Source organism: Lissotriton vulgaris, chromosome 10 (genome assembly GCF_964263255.1).
Source record: "Lissotriton vulgaris chromosome 10, aLisVul1.2, whole genome shotgun sequence".
NCBI classification, from domain to species: domain Eukaryota; kingdom Metazoa; phylum Chordata; class Amphibia; order Caudata; family Salamandridae; genus Lissotriton; species Lissotriton vulgaris.
Window position 1 is genome coordinate 1,128,179,695 of NC_141698.1, and position 20,923 is coordinate 1,128,200,617.

Genomic DNA, 20,923 nt, shown 5'->3' on the forward strand with positions numbered 1-20,923 from the left:
TATATAAATACCTCACACAAATACTCTTGCAGAACTATCATGAGTACTTTTGAGGGCATTACAGTATTTAACAAATTAGATTTTCCCTTGCGGATGTGCCAAAAAAGTGACGCAACCCTAATGCAAAATAAAGGCATTTAAAAAAAAATCAAACTCTGGCACCAACAAATTGGCAACAAGGAGAAATGTGGCAGTAAAACTGTTCTGCATAACTGTTTGTAAAGTCTGCATTTTTAAATATCTTATGGAGTTAAGGCAACTGCTGCAGAGATCTTTTTGTGCCCAGTAAAGCTCAGGAAGTAATAATAATGGTAGGATAACTCTGGAGGCTGACGTATTTGCTGGAGCAATCTGCGCTTTGTCTAGTCCCAGTTTCGAATCAAAGTAGCATGGAGGGTTAATGTGTCTTCTTCAAAGCGTATCAAGTAACATACAGATGACGAGTGTTATTTTATATTTTAACGCTGAGATCTTTTTGTTACTTGCAATTGATCAACTGTAATCCTTCTAGTATAGCACAGTGAGCTATGAAGGACATGACTTCTACAACTTGTAACCCTCACTGCCTTATGTAACACATCCTGTACATTGATTTACATACACATTTATTGTCAATTTATAATGTGTACATGTGATGTAAAGCACTGCATTGGGATGAGTAAAACAAAATAGTGGTATTTATTTATGTAAATACTGGTACAGACCAACACATCTGACATTCCTACAGTGCATGCATATCTCTTGTATACAGGGAATGAATAAAGTAAAAAGTATGCCTCTCTTAAGTACCTGTGAAGTAATAACAAGCTGTGTGCCTTTGTTATCCTCCATTGCATTTGCATTCAGGAGTGAGGCTCCAGATAGCTTCCAACCAGGATACTCCAACAAAAGGAGGCCTGAAGGCTCCTTAACTTCAGCCTTTGTTTTGGGCCCAGGTGAAATTTACAATTAACAAAAACCCCCTCACCACCTGCCCATTGCTGCTCAGAAGAAAGCAGACAACTTGTAGGGCTGCTGAATATCTCCAGGTGTCTGAAAATTACACAGGGACGAGTTCAGACTGTTTTTGTGGGATCCAGCGCCTTGACTGGGTACACAGTGTCCACCCTGTGAAAAGAGTTGGTGGACGCTCTGTACCCCCAACTTGTCACCACTTCACAGGGTTTCTCTTTAAAGGCAGACAAATGCAGAAGCATGTAGACATGACATTACAAACTGACTATAGGGGCGCCTAGTATATCCCCATATCTCTGCAATAATTGTGAGAGGGGGTGAGAAATAAAATGCAATATTGGAAAACACATGTTTAATCTAGGTCCTTGCTTTTCTTTTGAGATTGTGATGCTCCGGTTATTTAAAATAAATGAAGTTTAAATAGCACAACCTTCAACCAACTGGCACCCACAACAAATTCTACCACCACGGACCATCCCACCAACAGCCACGGCGAGGGGGGGGCCCATGAGGAAGCACGCCGTGGAGGGTGGGCGAGGGCCACTATCCTTTATGGAGAAATGTCTAGGACAGGGGTTCTTAACCTTATTACTTCTGAGTCCCCCCACTCACTACTGGAAGCCAGGGGCCCTCAAGCCTTCTCCCTGCATCAGTCTGAAAACCCCCCTTTTCATCTTTAACTCCTCATTGCTCTCTTCCCCTGCAGCTTCTCTTCACTGTCTCCTTGTACATGTACAGCCACCCCACCGACAACAAAACAGAGCAATTATATTTCTATAGCGCTTACTTCTACTGGTGAGGTGTTGATGCGCTTTCGACGAGTAGCACGCTGCTACAGAACGCAAAGTGGACTAGTGGTGGATTCGTGTAGGGAAATATAAGTTGTTAATTTGAGCGGTGGACATGTGCGTCTGTGTGCATGAATGGGATTAAGAAGGGATGGAGGAGCGAAGAGTCTAGAAGGGCTTCTCTTGATGCACTCATTCTTCTGTGTTACAGTTAAGGAAAGGCCTACTTCAAAGAGACTTCACCCTGCTGGGCGTCCAAACCTGCCGCCAGGCTGTAATTGCAGGCCTGACCTCAGAGAACACCACGCTAAATGGTAAGTTTGTCTTGTTTTTAAAGCTGCAGCAGCGAAGCTCAGCGCAGCCAAGAATAGCACTGATTTGGAAGCTGGATTCAAAAATGGATTTAACTTTAGCCTTGGTGCCCATTGAAGCAAGACCTCTACTCTAGGGGCCACCTGGGTCCCCATCTTTCAGATCCAAAGAGCTCCTGTGTCTAGACACTTTAATTTGGAGTTTGATTTACCAATTTAGTTTAGTCCAGAGTCCTGACTAAGCCTGGATGGAGTTTCGTGTACGCAGCGTTCCGCAAGCGGTGGAGTGCTTTAGATAAATGCCGTTTTGCACTGATTTTCAGTGCCAGATGCTTGTCCACACTGTGCAATCATCACAAACGGGACCATGCACAGAGCAAGTGGGCGTTGCTTCCTTTCTGCCACGCGAGTGGATTTTTACTCGAGCGGCAGCTTTCTCAACAAGAACGGACAGTTCTCAACACGAGTGGCCGCAAGCATACGCAACCACTCGCAATGAGAAATCTGACCACCCGCGTTGAGAAATCTCGCTGGGAGTTTGATTTTCGACGCTCACGCTCGCCAACTTTATGGTGACGATTGCGAACAAGGAAAAATGTAGCCAGGAGGTGGATTTTCCTAGCTCGCGCTCACCAACTTGACGTTGATGAACGCCAGCAAGGAAAAAACTCAGCTTCACGAGTTTTTGGAAACTTTGCATGCGCCACGTAATGCTGAGGGCAGAAAACTCTTGACACCCTGTTTATGGAGTACACAGTGATGCAGCGTTGCCATAACACCTACCTGTGCAATCTCCGCACTGCGTCGGGCCGGGAAGAGGATGCTGTCAACACGTACCCCGCATCGGATGGGACCCCGCAGACCCCTCCAGTCCTCAGCATGTCTTCAAAAGAAGAGAACATTCTTGTCAATCTGGAAAAACTTGGGTGATCCACCAGTTTACATTCCAATCGCCAGATCCCACCTAAATTTAGGAAAAGCAAGCAGGCGCCAAACCTTCAGGAAGAGCAGGATGGCTGCCAGTGTTGGGAACAGAAAGAGTTTATGGTCAGATCTAATAAATTGTGTCCAGCAGAAAGAGGAGGGAGCCCGAGGGGGGGGAGTCATGATGTCACTGGGTGATTCTGGCCCCATCTGGGGATCCTGGCCTTGGTGGCGATTCTGGCCCCGCCTGGTGATTCTGGCCCCACCTGGTGATTCTGGCCCCACCTGGTGATTCTTGCCTCGCCTGGTAATACTGGCCTGCCTGGTAATACTGGCCTGCCTGGTAATCTGGCCTTTGTGGTGAGTCTGCCTCTGCCTGATGATTCTGGCCCCGCCTGGTGATAATGGCCCAGCTTTGTGATTCTGGCCCCACCTGGTAATACTGGCCTTGGTGGTGATTCTGGCCCTGCCTGCTTGCTCCAGCCCCGCCTGGTGATTCTGGCCCTGCCTGGTTGATCCAGCCCCGCCTGGTGATACTGACCTTGGTGGTGATTCAGGCCCTGCTTGATTATTCTGGCCCCGCCTGGTGAGTCTGCTCCCGCTTGATGATTCTGGCCCCGCCTGGTGATGTACAGTTCTCATGGCCCAATCCTGCATCACTATCAATCAACAACAATAGGAGTTCATACACTTATTTGATGATGTCAGACGGGGTTTGAAATCTTTTGTGACATCATTCAAAGTATGGCCCCTTTAATAAAGCTGGTAAAATATGGGCCATATTCACAGTTTCACTGTGCGAATTCTAGCTTCTGTGGACTTCCTGCATATTTATTAAGACTTCTCCAGGGGGCATATTATCAAGAACGGCGTTATAATTATCGCTGCATTAGCGGCAGGAAACTGCCGCTAAAACGGCGATAATGGGCTTGATAATACGCCCTTGAGAATTCCCATAGAAGCCCATGTTCTGGTGTGAACCTGGGCTGCTATGGGAATTCTCTATGGCATATTATGAAGCCCATTATCGCCGCTTTAGCGGCAGTTTCCTGCCGTAAAGGGGCGATAATTTTAACGCCGTTCTTGATAAATATGCCCCCAGGTCCTTCCGAAGCAATGGGCGGGACTGATTCTGGGTGGTGATAAATACTGCCCTCCTCACTGTCTTCTATTACCTCTTCCCCGGCCACAGACCCGTGAGACTCCCAGGTTTAGGGTTCTACGGGGCTTATTTACAAGCTCCTAGGTTTATTCAGAAAGGATTCTTCTTCATAGATCCTTTACTGCTTTGAGACCTGCCTCTGCTACCTCATTGACTGGCCCTGGATTGAATACGACGAGCATGGGATGTCGCAGATTCTCCATTCACCTGCAAGGGAGTGAAGTACGTCACCTGATAGATTGAGACATATTGATCGATTGGCGGCATTTAGGAAAGACCTCAAGACTTGCTTTGCCTCCAAGGCTTATCCAGGCCTCGCCTAGCTGGATCCTGGATATCTATCGGGGCATCTCTCTTTCAGTGTTGCGCCAAGAAACCCCTGAAATATGAGCGCTCTAAAAATATCAAATAACATTGCATCACTATTTGGACCATTATCCATTTTTTGGGAGGCGGATTATCCTGTATCCGACCCGGGGCACCACTGAGGCGATTAAGAATCCATCGGTTTGGTCTCTCCTATTGGGCAATTTGTAGCGGGTAATTACGCTACCCTACTGGTACACGTTTGTAGCCACTACTGTTCAGTGCTGCCCTTCACGTCATCTATGTTTTAAAAGTTATGACTGAGAAAGATGATCCTCTGAAAGCATATTTCCCACCAGCCTCTTCCTCCTCCTCCTAACCCCCCGTCTCCAGGTACCACCTTCGATCTGTCCCTCGGGTTTTTGTTCTTGATACAGACCTCTCACGTGTCCCAGGTTCGTGTGGGCGAACGTCAAACACACAAAAAGGGATGGAATCTTGCTTGCAATAAGTCTAACCACTGGCAGTCACCCGGGGTAGCATTCCAACCCAGCGCTCTTTTGCCCACCATGCCCCATCAGATTAGACCTTGTCATATGCAAATCAGCCTGGGTCCTGCTCCAATAGAAAAAAGACAAGCGAACGACCAAGCCAAGTCCTCTCTGAACTGGAACACAAGCAACCCAGGACCTGTCTCAGACTGGCTGGGCCTTTTCAGCAGGTGTAGCTTGTCACATGTGAGCGGTGTAAGTGTCACTCATTGACACACTGAAAACATAGAGCTGCCACTCATGTACACATTGAAAACGGCATAGCTGCGTGACTGAAACCAGGTCAGGTATGTGGAGTCTTTTGTGATCACCTGCTTATCCACTGAAAGCAGTCACTGCCAGAGCTGAGGGATTTATGCTATTCTAGTTTCCCTCCCAGGAGTGAATCTTCACAGATCTGAAACCTGCTATTACTTCTAGCAGATACACACACTAAAGTTTGCGGCAGACAAATGTTACCATATGGCTCGCAGGAGAACTCTCTTTTTTATAATTTGGCATAGATAACGAGCAGTCAACAACAGCGACACAACATTTTCAGCAAATACTCCTTAGCGAGCAGCGACGGCATGCAACACACATTTCAGATCTCTCCTCACAGCCTTTTTTAAAGGTAAAATTAGCCAGACCCCTACCGCTGGCTGTCCCGGCGTGTCTTACAAAATGGCGCCCACCTCCCTTACCATCATCCTAATACATTTCGGAGACATTCCCCACACAAGCCTGCGACCGTTGCCATCCATGATGGGTCAATTCTCTGTTGGGAGCCAACCCTCTTTTCTGCCGTCACATCTACGTCTACATCTCCCACGGCCTGCGTGTCTTGTCTGTCAGGTGAGTCCAGCCCACTTGGGGCCAGTATGGGGGAGTTAGCCTCTTCCGTGGTCACCAGACTCTGCAGTATCACCGCCCAGTCTAAAAAGTTGTCCTTTGCCTGCTCATTTCCCTCTTGCGTCTCTCCTCAGCCAATGCCCACTCAAACATAGCTCCTGTCCATCCTGGTAAGGTAGGACAAGAGGCAGGCATTCATCGAATAGCAATCCGCCTCTCAGCCAACAATAGCCCCAGCTGTGCAAACCTTCACACCTTCCCGCTTTTACGACATGGGATTACCCCCACAAACAATGCTGTATGGTGATATCTAGTCCGATACCCGTTACCCACCTTAGAGGTTGGACTGTGTCCATTCAATATTGGGTTACCGCAACACAATTCTAAATCGTGTATATAAACCCCACACCTTTCTGCGTACACCTGGGACATCTATCCGGGTGGCTCAGGTATATCTTACATATTGTTAAGCGCAGTGGTGAAACATGGCTCAATATCGCCTGTTGTTTTGGCCAGTTTAGCAAACTGCAGGAATTCCCCCATCCCCAGCCAAGTCTCTCGTGCCTCTTCAAAGGTGATACAGCTATCACCTGGAGAGAGATCCTCCAATCTCTCACAAACCCCCACTCTCCGTTCACTCCTTGAAATAACTTTTATGATTTTTAAAAACCGCAGCAGCCGCCATATTGGAAGCTCCCTAGAGAAGAACCATTTGTGCATTACCATCTTCACTGTGTATCCCATGGCCTGGATACCTGGTGTCCTATATAGGAGCAAAACATCAATCTCACGGGCAGATCCTCCACTCCAGGGACCCTTGCAAGCAAACGTTGTCCCAGTTACCTCCATCCGCACACCATCAGCATGCTGAGAAAACTCATCCAATTAGTACATCTCCAGATCAGGAAGGCCGAGACCTCCATCAGCTACATCCAGCTCTAAAATCCCCAACCTACTTTGCTAACCTGACCATTTTAAGAAGATCAAAATACTGTTTGTTTCTTTAAGCGTGTGTCTGTGGAGCAGGCATTGTGAGTTGAGGACATACAAGCAGCGAGGAAGGGATACTATTTTGCTTCTGAGATCCTGCCCGCCTTCAAAAGTGGTACAAAAGGGGGTGGTGATGGACAGAGCATCTGAACCAATCAAACACTCACACCCAGTCAACAGATCTGGGTTTAATCCATCACCATTCTTTATCCCACTCTGCCACCCCAGTTCAGACATGGCCACATGCAAATCAGTCTGACCCCGTGCCTCATGGGTCCAGCCCGAACTGCCAAGCCATGCCTTCCCTGGACCGGAAACAAGCTTCCGAGGACCGGTTTCTGGCATTTCAGCCATCTTCAGACGGAGTCAAGCAAGCCTGGCTGAAGACGGCTGGAATGCCAGAAACCGGTCCTGGGAAGCTTGATTCCGGTCCAGGGAAGACATAGCTTGGCAGTTCGGGCTGGACTGTTCCCATGAGGCACAGGGTCAGACTGATTTGCATATCGCCATGTCTGAACTGGGGTGGCGGAGTGAGCTAAAGAACGGTGATGGATTAAACCCAGATCAGTTGACTGGGGGTGAATGTTTGTATTGTCAACGCTCAGTCCATCACCACCTTTGGTTTTTCTTCGCCTCCAAAAATGTCAGTTGATTCCAAAACCCAACTAAAGCAGTCCTGCCCATCAACACTTTACCCAACTGTATTGTTTAGCTGCCGTGTGCGCCACCTGCATCCACAGGTATCAGAATTTCTTCTATTTTATCCTAATTCCCATGTTCTGTAGGTGCTCTGAGCCTTGTATGCTCCGCCCTGCAAGTGGGAATAGCAGAGAATTCTTTTGGTTCACCTGGAGACCAGAGGCTCTGCAAAATCAGTGCAGTTCCGCCAATAACGTCGGCACTGGGGTCTGTTGTTGTTACAGATATACAAGAGGGTCATCCCCATACACTAAGACAACATGTTCCATGTCCCCAACACAAACACTCCATCGCCCCATCAAGGCCTGAAGATGGAGCGACAAGGGCTTCATTGCTAGAGCTAATAGGAGTGGGGAGAGTGGGCAGCGCTGCCTTCAACCCCTTTCGACAGCCCACCTATCTGATATATAACCGTCTGACCTGACCCTAGCTGTAGGACCCGCACATTGTATGGAAACCCAGCTGAGAAAACCTGGGCTGAATCCCATGCGCTACAATACCTCCCATAGATACCCCCAATCCACCGTATCAAATGCCTTTTCAATATCCAGGGCAACCAGCACCCCCTCTAAGTCTATGCTACGAGAGGCATGCATTTTATGTGTGACCCGACGGATATTCATGAGAATGCTTCCCTCCGGGATCAAGCCACACTCGTCTTCATGGACCAAGGCATTAACCAACCCTGCAGCCTGGTGGTCATTACTTTTGACAGAACTTTGACATTGACATTCACATTGATCATTGACAACAGCCTATAAGAGCCAAGTTGCATAAGATCCCTGTCTGGCTTGGGCAGCATGACTATAAGCGCCTCTTGCACTTGGGCAAAGTTGCCCTTGGTTCTTTCCTCCTGGAAAACCTGTAACAACCCATCTGTGAAAGTTGTTATCTTCACCTGTTAAAATTTAGGTAGGAGCAGAAGAACTTTCATAATTAATAATCATATTGCCCTATCATTTTCAAAGGGCTGCATTGATACCACCAGAGACATCTTCTCATTGAAGAACTTCAGCGATTGGCTGTAGAGCAAGCTTATTGATTATTGGAAGAGCGCTGTAGTGACGCTTGTCGATCCATTCACCCGCGGTGTTATCTAAGCACAGTCAAAGGATGAAGAAGTGACGTCGCAAATGAACTTGAAGAGATCAAAGGAAGTTACATCACATGAACTTTAGTCCTCTCGGTGGGCCATCATATATTTCATTTAAGCGATCTTTTTGAAATCTTGATGCAGCAGCTTGTTGATCATCAGTTATTGATGAGAAGCAGCTTTATTCATGAAGGCATCTGTACTCTCACAATATAAAACCTCACAGATCACAGGGATTCAGAACTGTCCTCAGGGGTGGGATCAAGAGCCCAGCGGCAGCGATGTCTACCTCCTGCTCACCTCAAATGATGCACCTGGCAGTCACTCGTGACCTGTAAAGATATCAAAGAGAAAGAGCGCGAGAGAAAGACCACATGCACCATCTCTTACATGGTGTATCTAAGGGTACCGTGTGCCCTGAACATGAAAAGACACTTTAAGTTTGCCGTTGGATAGAGTTGTATTTTGACATTTAACAAAGGGATTTGCTTAATTTGTTATCTGATTTGTTAGAAAGGTGCTGCGCTTGAAATACCACTTGTAAATACAACACATTTTGCATTTTTTTTAAATATATCTTATGGATTGAAAATACAAGAAATTGCCCAATGTTGTTTTTTCCCCACATATCTGTTGCAGCCTAAGGATTTGTTTCAAGATACCCTGATTTAGTGCGGCTGGAATCATCAATGGAAACATAATGCAAAAATAGAATGTTCCCGTAAGAGTCTTACCTGCGACCTGCTTGACGGATGTGGCCCTCCTTGCAGGAAGATGGGTGCACTTTGAGGACCCTCCATGATAACCCTGAAGCTTTATGATGGGGCGACCCATGGGCAGCTGAGGCTCTTCAAAAGTACTGTTGACCAGTCCAGAGAGAAAGCAGTAAAAGCTGACCATGCCAAAGATGATGGAGGCAGCGATGTCATAGCCAGCTGGCAGGACTCCAAGGGCATCCAACATGAAGCTTATGAGGATGAGTTCAAAGGTAAGGCAGTAAATGAACCAGGCCTTGCTCAGGAAGAGGGTACAGATGACAATGATGCCATTCAGGACCATGAAGCAGATGACGCCCACTGCCAAGTGGAAACCCCTGGTTGAGCCGTACAGGCCACCATACCTGGAGGTACCCCAGATGATCCACACCACGCCATAGAGTATGAAGGTGATGCTCTCCAGGGTCTTGCCACGTGAGAAGGACACAGAGCCACATACAAGCTTTAGGAACCCCGCTGTGACAAGAATGCATGGGAGGATCATATGGGCATAAGAGTCTGTTGGGTCCACAACCGGTGTGATGGCAAAGGACGTCAGAACGCTGCATGCGTGGCCCAGCACCTCCCCACTGGTGAATTTGGAGAAGCCATGCGTGGGAACATGCTCCTCTTTTTCTTGTTGCAGCTTGAAAAATCTGGTGCGTATCAACAGGTTCTTAATGGCCCACTTCTCCATTGGGATCTTGGTGGTCGCTTTCATGTTGTAAAGTTTAGCCAATGCCATAAGAGCCGAGGCCACATAAAGAGCCACGTTCACCCCTTGAAAGCCACTGTGGAAGAAACCACTGGGATGACAGGCCACCGAGACGCAATAGGCCACAAACAACAGTACGTAAAGGCCTTCCACCAGGCTCTTCGCTGCCATGAAAAACGCTAGGACCAAAAACAGGAGAGCAAAAACCGCAAAGAATGGGAGAGGGAACAGGGGCTCAGCTGGCTGCCAGACTTGGCACAGGAGAGAATAACCCTCTGCAAACTTCAGGATGGAGGTGAAACCGAACAGGGTAGCAGTCAGGGAGTCGAAGGAGCGGTATGACAAGATGCAAACCCCAACCTGAAAGAATCCAGCCATCCAGAGCCAGGGCACCTGCCCCACACAGAAACCGGTGGTTAGCCCAAGGATCTTGCAGCCAAAGACGCTAGCCGAGGCGCAGCTCACGATCAGTCCGATCACCACCACGTCATTTCTGCTGGAGTCTATGAGGAGGGAAGCCATCTTGGCTTTAGCGTTTGGCAATTCCGCACCAGGGAGGGCGATTTTCTTCCGGCTGAAGAAACTAAGGGACCTTGCTCCCACCAGGTACAGGCTGACAATGGTGACAATTAGGTAGTTACAAGCAACGGCGGAGGAGCCGAACGTGCTGTCACAGTACATGGCAATCCCATGCATGCTGGCATAGGAAATGGCAAACGCCATCAAAGCGATAGGAACCTCATCATAAAGCACTCCGACGACTCCAATGACAAAAAAGCCCGCAGTGAAGGCGGCGAACCCAGGCACCATGGCATTGCGTAGATCGTCAGCTCCTTTCAGGACCCCCTGGCCAACTAAGACTTGGATCAGTCCGACACCCCACCACAGCGCGGAGACTGAGAGGCTGAAGGACACAACCACTGGGGTGTTATGTAGGCTTTTCCTGTATCCTGTGGTAAAAGAAAAAACAGAAAGATTTATTAAGGAAAGTTTATTATCAGGCCCATAAGATCACTACAGAAACGATTATATTCGTCTATCAATTCAAATGAAGTCACATGAAACCTGGCGCAGTCCTGGTGTGTTTGGCCACTGGCGCTTCCGATTGAACCGCCTTCTGTATTTGTAATTGCGGTTCATTTGTTTCTACTCGCCCGACCCTCCAGTTCAGCTTGAGCAATGCCTCATTTTCTGGGAGTCAAGAGTACACAAAATCCCTTTAACTCCGGATCGTCAACACCATCACCATCCAAGATGGCTGCTGCCTGCAGACTCTCCTGCTAATATGAATAACTCCTTTGCTATCGCCAACCCTCCCAGCAGCTTCTAACTTGTGTAACTTCAAAATGGCTTCTGCTATAAATGGGTCCAACTGCCTGGTCTATAGGTGCTGCAAGTGGGGGTGCTGCAGTACCCCCCAAAATATCCATGCTGGACTCCAGAAGCTGAATGAGCAATAAAGATGCCTTTCATTTATATCTGGCGACTATTGCTGTGCTGCAAAGCCAAAGGTAAAATGTCGGGCTATAACTTCTGGCAAATGGATGTTTATTCTTTTAAAATGGAGATTGTTTTTTATCTTTTCTAACTGCCAAGCAAGAGGATTTTGCAAAGAGAACTGTGTTGCAATCTTGGCGGGTTCCCGCAGCTGTTAAATATCTGCAAATAATGTGCCCAATTCGCAGAAGTAACTTAATACAAAGTCTTAAACTTACTACCATTTTATTATTCACAGAAGGCACTTACTCATTGATGAGTAAGTGCCTTCTGTGAATACCAAAATGAGTAAGTGCCTTCTGTGAATACCAAAATAAGTAAGTGCCTTCTGTGAATACCAAAATGAGTAAGTGCCTTCTGTGAATACCAAAATAAGTAAGTGCCTTCTGTGAATACCAAAATGAGTAAGTGCCTTCTGTGAATACCAAAATGAGTAAGTGCCTTCTGTGAATACCAAAATAAGTAAGTGCCTTCTGTGAATACCAAAATGAGTAAGTGCCTTCTGTGAATACCAAAATAAGTAAGTGCCTTCTGTGAATACCAAAATGAATAAGTGCCTTCTGTGAATACCAAAATGGTAGTAAGTTTAGGATTTTGTCTTAATTTAGTTCTGTGAATCGGGCTCAATCTGTTTCACACAGCATCAGCAGTTTAGAAAGCACAAATTAATCCCAATTGTTTGTAATTCTGGCATGCGATGTTAACAAAGATTTTAATAGAATTGCAATGAAACAAGACATACTGATTTCCTAAAACCCTATTTTCACAAGTTATCGTTTGTGCACTTTTTAATCAGTAAAAACTGTGGGCCTTTTTATGAGCCCCTTGTGAGAATTGTGCGCTGCCATTGCGTCACTTTTTGTGACACAGAGGCGGCGTGAACAATGCATCACATTGCTGCATATTTACAAAGTGACGCATCTAGGCAGACGCGTCACTTTGTAAAGCCCTGCGCCACGTTATACCTGTGTCAGGTATAATGTATGCAGCATGGGCGTTCCCCAGCAAGAAAGCTTCGTAGAATTGGTGCAGTGAAATCTCTCAAATTTCACTGCGCCACTTCTAGGACGCCACTGTGTCAAATCCCTACGCCTGCCTCATGGCTGGGCTTCAGAAATAAGGCCAAGTGTCTGCGTTTCCTGGTTACGCATTCATATTCTTGATACATTAGAGCGAGCAGTGGTATTTGGAAATGCTGTTTTCAGAAAGGTTCTATTTTTTGATTTGAGTTATTAACCCATTCCTCATTCTTTAATTTATTTCAAAAAAATTTTTTGGGGGAAAACCTTTATTTACAACACAATAGTACACAGCTATTCAGCCATACATCCCGAAGGCTTGGCAGCAAGACTCTCTGCAGTGTAAAGTGGTGCACACAGAAAACAATACAGAATCACTTGAGGTTTATTTTATATTATGAAATAAAGAAAGGAAACAGTATAACAACGGAAAAGCACCTATAACGGTGCGAATGGCAAGGCAAAAGAAATGAGTACGGCATCGCCCTACTTCAGGGCAGGATGGGCCTATATAGAAAATAGGATACAGGAACAGGTCACATGCTTGGGTTTCGAGGGGAGGGAGGATTCAGGACATTGTGTATAGCTAAGCAGCTGGAATCAGGGGCTAAGGGGACAGTCGCTCCTCCAAGGGCGCTGCGTCCGGCGGGAGGCAAATGTCACCTCTATACTCATTCCAGGGCCCCCAAATCTTATTCCACTTTTTGGGCCTACCCCTGGCAACATATACAGTTTTTTCCTGGAACATGCACCAGTCCATGTTAGCCTTCCACATCTCTACCGTAGGGGGCAGAGCCGCTCCCCATTTCTGTGCAATGTTCCTTTTAGCCACCATGTTGCCCAGGGTGACCCATTGAGTTTGTGAACTGGTGTAGTCTGTAGGGACCCATACATTCAATAGACAGCGCCGGGCTTCCGCAGGCAAGTCAACTCCCGTCACTTCACTCATCACTGTGTGTATACGCCTCCAATATGCAGCCACCGCCCTACATTCCCATATGATGTGCATGAATGTCGCTAAGGAACCACACCCCCGTCTACAGAGACCATCCTCCGAGTGACCCATGTGAATCAGTCGGGGGCCAGTGACGTAAATTCTATGCAAGATTTTCAGTTGCACGAGTCGCAGTCTGGCCGGGATCGCCACCTCCTTCGGGGACGAGACCGCGCACTGCCAATCCTCGTCGTCCAGCTCAATCCCATCCCGGGTCCACTGATCTCTCACCCCTAACAGAAGGTCCGTACGAACATTAATGAGTTTTTTATAGGTCAGGGAGATAGCGCTGTCGGGCATGTAGCCGTCCAACAACCTGTCCTCCAGTGGGGAAGATTCGGGGATCTTTTCACCTTCCGGTGTAACCGCCAGGAGGGCATGTTTTAACTGAGCGTACCTGAAGAACTCCCTTTCCCCCAGCTGAAATTCTCTCTGAAGTGCCTCAAATGTCTTGATCTGACCCCTGGTCATCATGTCTTCCACCCTGGAGATGCCTATCAGGTCCCATCAGTCAAACCCCTTTGTGTGCCACAAGTTGCCCAACAGATCTGAATCGTAGAGTGGAGTCTCCATTGTAGGTTTGCCCTTCCATCCCTGTGCCTTCGTCACCGCTCTCCAAATGTGAACCGACGTTTTAGTGGGACCTGTCATTCTCCCATCCAGAGACCTAGAGTACAGAGCCCTGTAGTATTTCCCATCACCCAGGAGCCATCGGTCCATGGCAAAGCCCGGATTTACGGCTGGCCCATAGAATCCGTGATTAATGGCCACCAATTGAGACGCCCAATAATACCTACGGATGTCAGGCAGCGCAATCCCTCCGTCGTACCACGGGAGAGTCAGTTTGGAAATAGCGATGCGTGGCCTGCCATCCCAGAGCAGGGCCCGCTGGAGGCCTTCAACCTCTCTGAAGTATCCAGACGGGACCAAATCCTGGGTATTCTGAAGTACGTACAGAAACCGGGGTAGGGACATCATTTTAAACAATGCCGCCCGTCCGAGCAAGGAAAGCGGCAACTTCCGCCATCCCTCCACATCACGCCGAAGGCGTGCAAGAGGGGGGAGCAAGTTGTTCATGTAGCGCACCGTGGGGTCAGCAGAGATGTAGATGCCCAGGTATTTGAACCCCTGTCTCGCAACCTGTATGTTACAGTCCCGCAGGAGTCTCGGGACCTCTCCCCTCAGGACATATAAATGGGACTTCGACCAGTTAATAACGAGTCCCGAGTGTCTACCAAAGGTACCCAGGACGTCACACACAACAATAAGGGACATACACGGCGAGGTGAGGTACAGGAGAATGTCGTCTGCGTACCGAGACACTCTGTCCTCAAAACCCGGGGACCACTTGATTCCCCTTATGTCCGGATGCCCTCTCAACCACGCCGCCAAAGGTTCCAGTGCCAGTGCAAACAAAAGAGGGGACAGGGGGCACCCCTGCCTGGTGCCTCTACTAAGGGCAAATGGAGCCGATGCGCGACCGTTAACCGCCATCCTGGCAAGCGGGTTGGCATACAGGAGCTTAACCCATCCAATAAACCCCGGAACAAACCCGAACTTCTCCAGCACCGCCCACAAGTATGGCCACTCAAGGGAGCTCAAGGCCATCGTGGCGTCAAGGGACGCCAAGATGGCCGGCTCCCGGAGGGTGCGGACCCTCGCAAGCGCTCCGTGAAGTCTTCTCAGATTGAGAGTGGTGTTACGGTGTGGAATAAAACCCGACTGGTCCGGGTGCACCAAATTGGCTATTGCTCCAACCAGCCGGTTGGCTAGCGCTTTAGCCAAGATCTTGGGCTCAGCATTCAGTAGCGAGATAGGACGGTATGACCGACACAAATCTCTGGGCTTTCCTTCCTTGTGAATGACCACAATGGTGGCCAGCCTCTGGTCGGGGGGAAGGGCACCAGACTCCCATGCCTCAAGGAACATAGCCCGCAATGACGAAGCGACGAGGTCCGGCTTAATCTTGTACAGCTCCACTGGGATACCGTTGGGGCCTGGAGCCTTGCCGGATCGCAGGGAGCGTATCGCCTGAGTGATCTCGTCTACCGCAATGTCTCTATCCAAATCTTCCTTCTCAGTATCCGATAGGCACGGGACCTCTATGTCTCGCAATAAGGCATCAGAGTCCTCTTTTGACATCTCGGAGGTTGAGGTATAAACGGACGAGAAGTAGTCCGCGAAGGCAAGGGCAATGGCGCTGGGGTCGGTGACAGCCACGCCACCTTCCCCCAACACTTCAGGGACAACGCGGCTAGCCCTCTCCTTCTTGTGTAGCCAGGCAATAAGTTTACCGGCTTTGTCCCCGACCTCATAGATCCGCCCCTGCTGCTCCTTACCCATGGCCTTCGCCGCCTCCGTAACAGTGGCGCGATACTCTGACTGTTTAGGCGAGAGCGCGTGAAGGAGATCCGGCGTCGGGCCTGCCTCCAACTGAGTATCTATCGCCGCTATGTCGGACTCGATAGTCACCACATCCACGTCCCTGCGTCTCCGCACTTCAGCAATAAGGGAGAACACCTCCCCCCTCAGGACAGTCTTGAATGCCTCCCATAAGGAGACAGTGGAGGCGACCGAGCCCGTGTTTTCGGAGATATAGAGCTCCATGGCTTTGGCCAGGAGTCCACGAGTCTTGGGATCACGAAAGTACCACGAGTTTATCGGAGCCACCCTTTCGGCCGACCCAAAATCAAAATCAAAGGACACCCAGACAGGAGAGTGGTCCGAGATGCCCCGCGCCATCAATCTGGCCTCCGAGACCGCCGATGAGTGGGCCGCTAGCGTAAGAACATAGTCAATCCTGGAGAGGCTACCGTGAGCCCCTGAATGGAACGAGTATTGGCGCTGGGTGGGATGCCGCAGTCTGCGCAGTCAACAAGTCCTAGGGTGTCAAGGAAGTCAGGAAGCCAGGTCTGCGCACCTCGAAGGTCTCTGGATGGGTGCCGATCTAACGTCCCCGAACCCACTGCATTGAAGTCGCCCCCCAAGAAAAGCAACCCCTCGGGAAGACCTAAAATGGCGCCCCCAAGATCTCTGAAGGTGTCCGTCTGTAACCCAGGGGCGACATAAATCGAAACTAGAGCCAAGTTACGCCCCTCCCACCTCCCCGTGCCTGCAACGTAACGTCCTCGCTCATCGACCACCTTCGAGTCAATCTCCAGGGAAAGGGTCGAGCGCACCATTATCCCCATCCCCCGGGAGCCCGAGGAGAACCCCGAGTGTGCCACCCTCTTGAAACCCTTTCTATTAAGTGTGTAGCATGTGTTCCCCACCAAATGCGTTTCTTGCAACAGTATAACATACGGCACACACCTCTTGAACATTTGCAGTACAATACCCCTCTTAATACGGTTCCCCAGCCCGTTGACATTCCAGCTTAGAACATTCAATTTCCTACCCCCCATCATCGAAATCCCCACCCATCCCGCCCTCGACGAGCACTGCCATTATGTGAACGGAAACACACAGCCAATTGCCTTGCCAAAAGGGAAACAGAGAATAAGAAAAGTCAACCCATGAACAAAAACAAGGAACCCGTCCACCCCCCACCGTGCACCCCTGCATCAGACTAAATAGCCCACCCAACTCGCAGTGTGGCTGTCGCCCCTAGAAAACGAATCTAGGAAAAGCCCCCGAGGAGAAAGGAGGTAATCCTATCCCCCCCCCATCCTCCAAATAGAAAAGTACAGGGGAAGCCCCCTTATGAGTACAGGATTACCAAACCAGACAGCTGATGGTAAACCCGTTGTCCAAAAAGAATGCTATAGCAAATCGACATTCCTGCCGGTCTTGACCGCCAGTGGCTTCTTCCGATCGTTCCTCGGTGTCTTCACGTTGCTGGGGCAAGGTATCAAGCCAGTCCGAGACCACCTCCGGCAACTCAAAGAACAAAGTCCTGCCACCTTGTTCGATACGCAGTTTAGCAGGAAACAACATAGCGTTCTTCATACCCATGTCCGCAGCCTTCGTTTCACTCCCATGAAACTTTGTCTCCGTTTCTGCACGGACTGGGTGAAGTCCGGAAAGAAGTTGATGGCAGCGTTCTGGAACTGCAGAGGCCCACCACTCCTCGAGGCCTGTAAAATGGAGTCACGGTTCCTAAAGTTAAGCACACGGGCGATGATAGGCCTTGGGGGGGCACCTTCCTTAGGCCGACCCCCAGGCATCCTGTGCGCCCGCTCCATGGAAAAGAACTTACTAAGTCCCTTAGGGGCTAGATGGTTCTGGACCAGGTCTTCAACAAAGAGGTCCACTGCTGAGTCTTCGGCCCCCTCCGGCACACCAATAATGCGGACGTTCTGCCGCCTAGCCCGACCCTCATAATCCTCGAGCCTCCTCGCAAAAAGGTCGTTGGTCGACTTCAAGTTGCGGACCTCAGTTTGCAAATCCGAGACCTCCGTGGTTAGGCTAGAGGTCTTAATGTCGAGCGACTTAACTCGCTCGTTCGTTTTGCCCAGGTCCGCTCTGATTAGGTTGACGTCAATCGCCAGAGTGTCCACCTTGTGCGCCATCACTTCGTGCTGCTGGTGCATCTCGGCCTTCATGCCTTCAATGGCGCCCATTATGTTGCGGAGCGTGGGTTCTTGAACCTCGGGCGACACCACCCGATGCAGGTCCTTGGGTCTCGTCGAGGCACCAGGCGAGCCCCTCGGCTGAGCGTAGCGCTCCATGTTGTTCGACTGCGAATACGTAGTCTTCCTACTGACCCGAGGCTGTGCTTTGTCAGCGCCACCCTTGCCAGCCATTGTTGATCTCTGGGCCACCTCGCCAGTCAACACAACGGGCCTCACCAGTTCACCTGCGTTTGGGACGATCAAACCCGCACTCCATCCAGTATGCGCTCACTACGCTAGCTCCGTTGGGAGCCGGAGCAGCCAGATCCGTGCCTCGTCACCTCCGTCTGGCACTGTCGCAATCACAGGCCCTGGCTCATGTTACGGTCCCCTGCAGTCTGCAAACTTCCACACGGTGTAACTGCACCTAGGAATGTCGGATTTGGAATTGGACAACGGGATCCGTGTCAGCGTCGGTTCATCTTCAATATCTCACGAAACTCTGAGAGGATGTGTGACAGGATTAGTACGGAGGATCGGAGGGTCTTCGGAGCTCCCAGCTCACGTGGCCATCTTGGTTGCCCGCGAAGCTCCTCCTCCATTCTTTAATTCTTGATAATCTATTTCTAAATTCAGTTTGGGAACCAATCCATGCATTGCCCTTGAAGGAATGCTCCTTCCCAATCCAATATGGTGGCATGTGATTCCTGTTTGCTTTCACTTCCTGTTCCGAGTCATAAGACTCTTCATCATACAAGCGCAGCCTCTCTTACCTGCTTTGCTGGCTCTAGAAGCTTCCAGTCTTCCTTGTGGTTGGGCCAATCTGCACTTACATTCTCCATCCATCACGTGCTATTCATCTGCAAGTGGGTGTGCGCCAGGCAATGAAGTCCAAGATACGCTTCTTGTAACAAACAGGTCTTCATTTCACATCAATATTTCGTATACAGTAATAGAACATTCAGCTCAGCCAACGCGTTTCGATGTCTCTTGGAGAACTTCACCAGGGCTTAAGTAAATTGAGGCGAAATGTCAAGATAATCATAGAAGGTCGTCCAAAGTAGATACTTCAGTGTATTGCGCTGGACGCAAACGGGAATTCCCAGGGCTAAGTCAAGCCCGGAAGAGAAGATCGTGGTAGTAACAACTGGGTCCATCTGTATGTATCGGTCAACGAAACGCGTTGGCTTTGCTGAATGTATAAGAAATACTGATTTGAAATAAAGACCTTTTCGTTACAACAAGTGTATCTTGGACTACATTGCCTGGCGCACACCCACTTGCAGCTGCATGTTTCAGGATCTGGGATACAGAGGCATCACGTATCGGCTGGTGCCTGGGTTTCGATGCGCAGGACTTTGTAAGTTAAGGGAACGTGCATGAGGAGCAGAACCAATAGTCCGCTGTTGAAGCTTTGTTTCTCTGAATCGTGCTATTCATCTGCCTGTTTTTCCGTACAGGTTTTTTGCTAGATCCAAATGTATTCCTTTAAAAAAACTGAGGTGTTCTTCAGGCTGCTTCTCTTTTTTCTTCTCCCTCTCCTGTTTCAGCTCAGGATTCAGAGGAGGAAGGGAAGCGACTGATCCCTGCGTCAAGAAACAGCGGTCAGTAGTGCTGAAAAGACCTGTCATTGGCAGATATTACCCGCTATGGCAGAGTGCACCAGGCTGGAGAAGCACTCTTGACACATGGGGGCGGATTTACAAGCCCCTTGTGACACATTTACATCGCCGTTGCGTCACTTTTGTGACGCATCAGCGGCGTAAAACATGAGCCACGTTGCGCCTTATTTACAACATGACGCATCTAGGGATATGCATCACATTGTGAAGCCCTTCGCCACATGAAACCTGCGTCAGGTTTCATGTGGGCGTTCCGGTGCAGGGGGGCATTTCGTCGAAAGGAACGCCACGTACAAGTGACGTAGTGAAATCTACAAGATTTCACTGAGTCATTTTTACGGCCATGCTGCGTCAAGACCCTGCGCCTGCTTGAAGCAGGCGTAAGGAGTGATGCAGCATGTTAGGCATAGGTCGCTCCTGAGCCTCGCTGGAGCCGCGTCACGCTTGACATGACTCCAGCAATGCGCTGCCGTTACGCCACAGGATGCGAGACGCATCTGCCTATCAGTGCGCCACGGCGCACCGCATTGTAAATGCAGCGCATCAGTGGTGGCGCACGGGTGGCTTTGCTTGTCGCAAGTGTTCTGGCGCTTCCATGCTGATTTGCAGAGAGGCGCCAGAACTTGTAAATCTGCCCCGTAGTATAATAAAGGCATCACAGCATCGAACGTATTCTCTCCCTCTTTTAACACAACCTTTCCTTGCACTTCAATTTTAATTAAACGTTTGAGAACATTTGTGAGATAGATTTGCACACAGCTGAACCTCAGCTCACAGCCGGCGGTGCCAGCACTGGGGAAGTTTCTGTGACTTCCTGTGAGTTTCAAATCTTTTTATTGAGTTCCAAACGAGTTCACCTCGCTTTATCTTGACATGAATCTTCCTTTTCATCTAATGTTTGTTTTGTTCCTTAATCTTACAAATTAAATCTAAAACCGGGCCCTGAAATCTGAGACACTCAAGTAAACTACAAGGATAAAACTGACGATATCTCATTTTTCTGTCTAACCAGTTCTGAGTCACCTCCCTGGCTCTCTTTATGTGGGTGACAAGTCAGGAGCGGCTTTATTAATGAATAGATACAGAACGAACAGACGATGAGGTGCTGGTGATAAGGGCGCGACACAGGGCTCCGGTGTGTGAGAGCGAGGAAGCTTCA

General features: G+C 49.1%; 1 protein-coding gene across 1 annotated transcript in view; it reads right to left on the bottom strand.

Moving 5' to 3' along the window:
• Positions 1-20,923, bottom strand: part of LOC147689438 (uncharacterized) — a 164,541-nt gene that overhangs the window by 96,028 nt on the left and 47,590 nt on the right. The window contains exons 3-4 of the mRNA XM_086942209.1: positions 9,344-11,029; positions 2,837-2,936 (exon numbers count right to left, since the gene is read on the bottom strand). Of these exons, the coding sequence (XP_086798335.1) occupies positions 2,837-2,936; positions 9,344-11,029 (1,786 nt within the window). The remainder of the gene's footprint in view (positions 1-2,836; positions 2,937-9,343; positions 11,030-20,923) is intronic.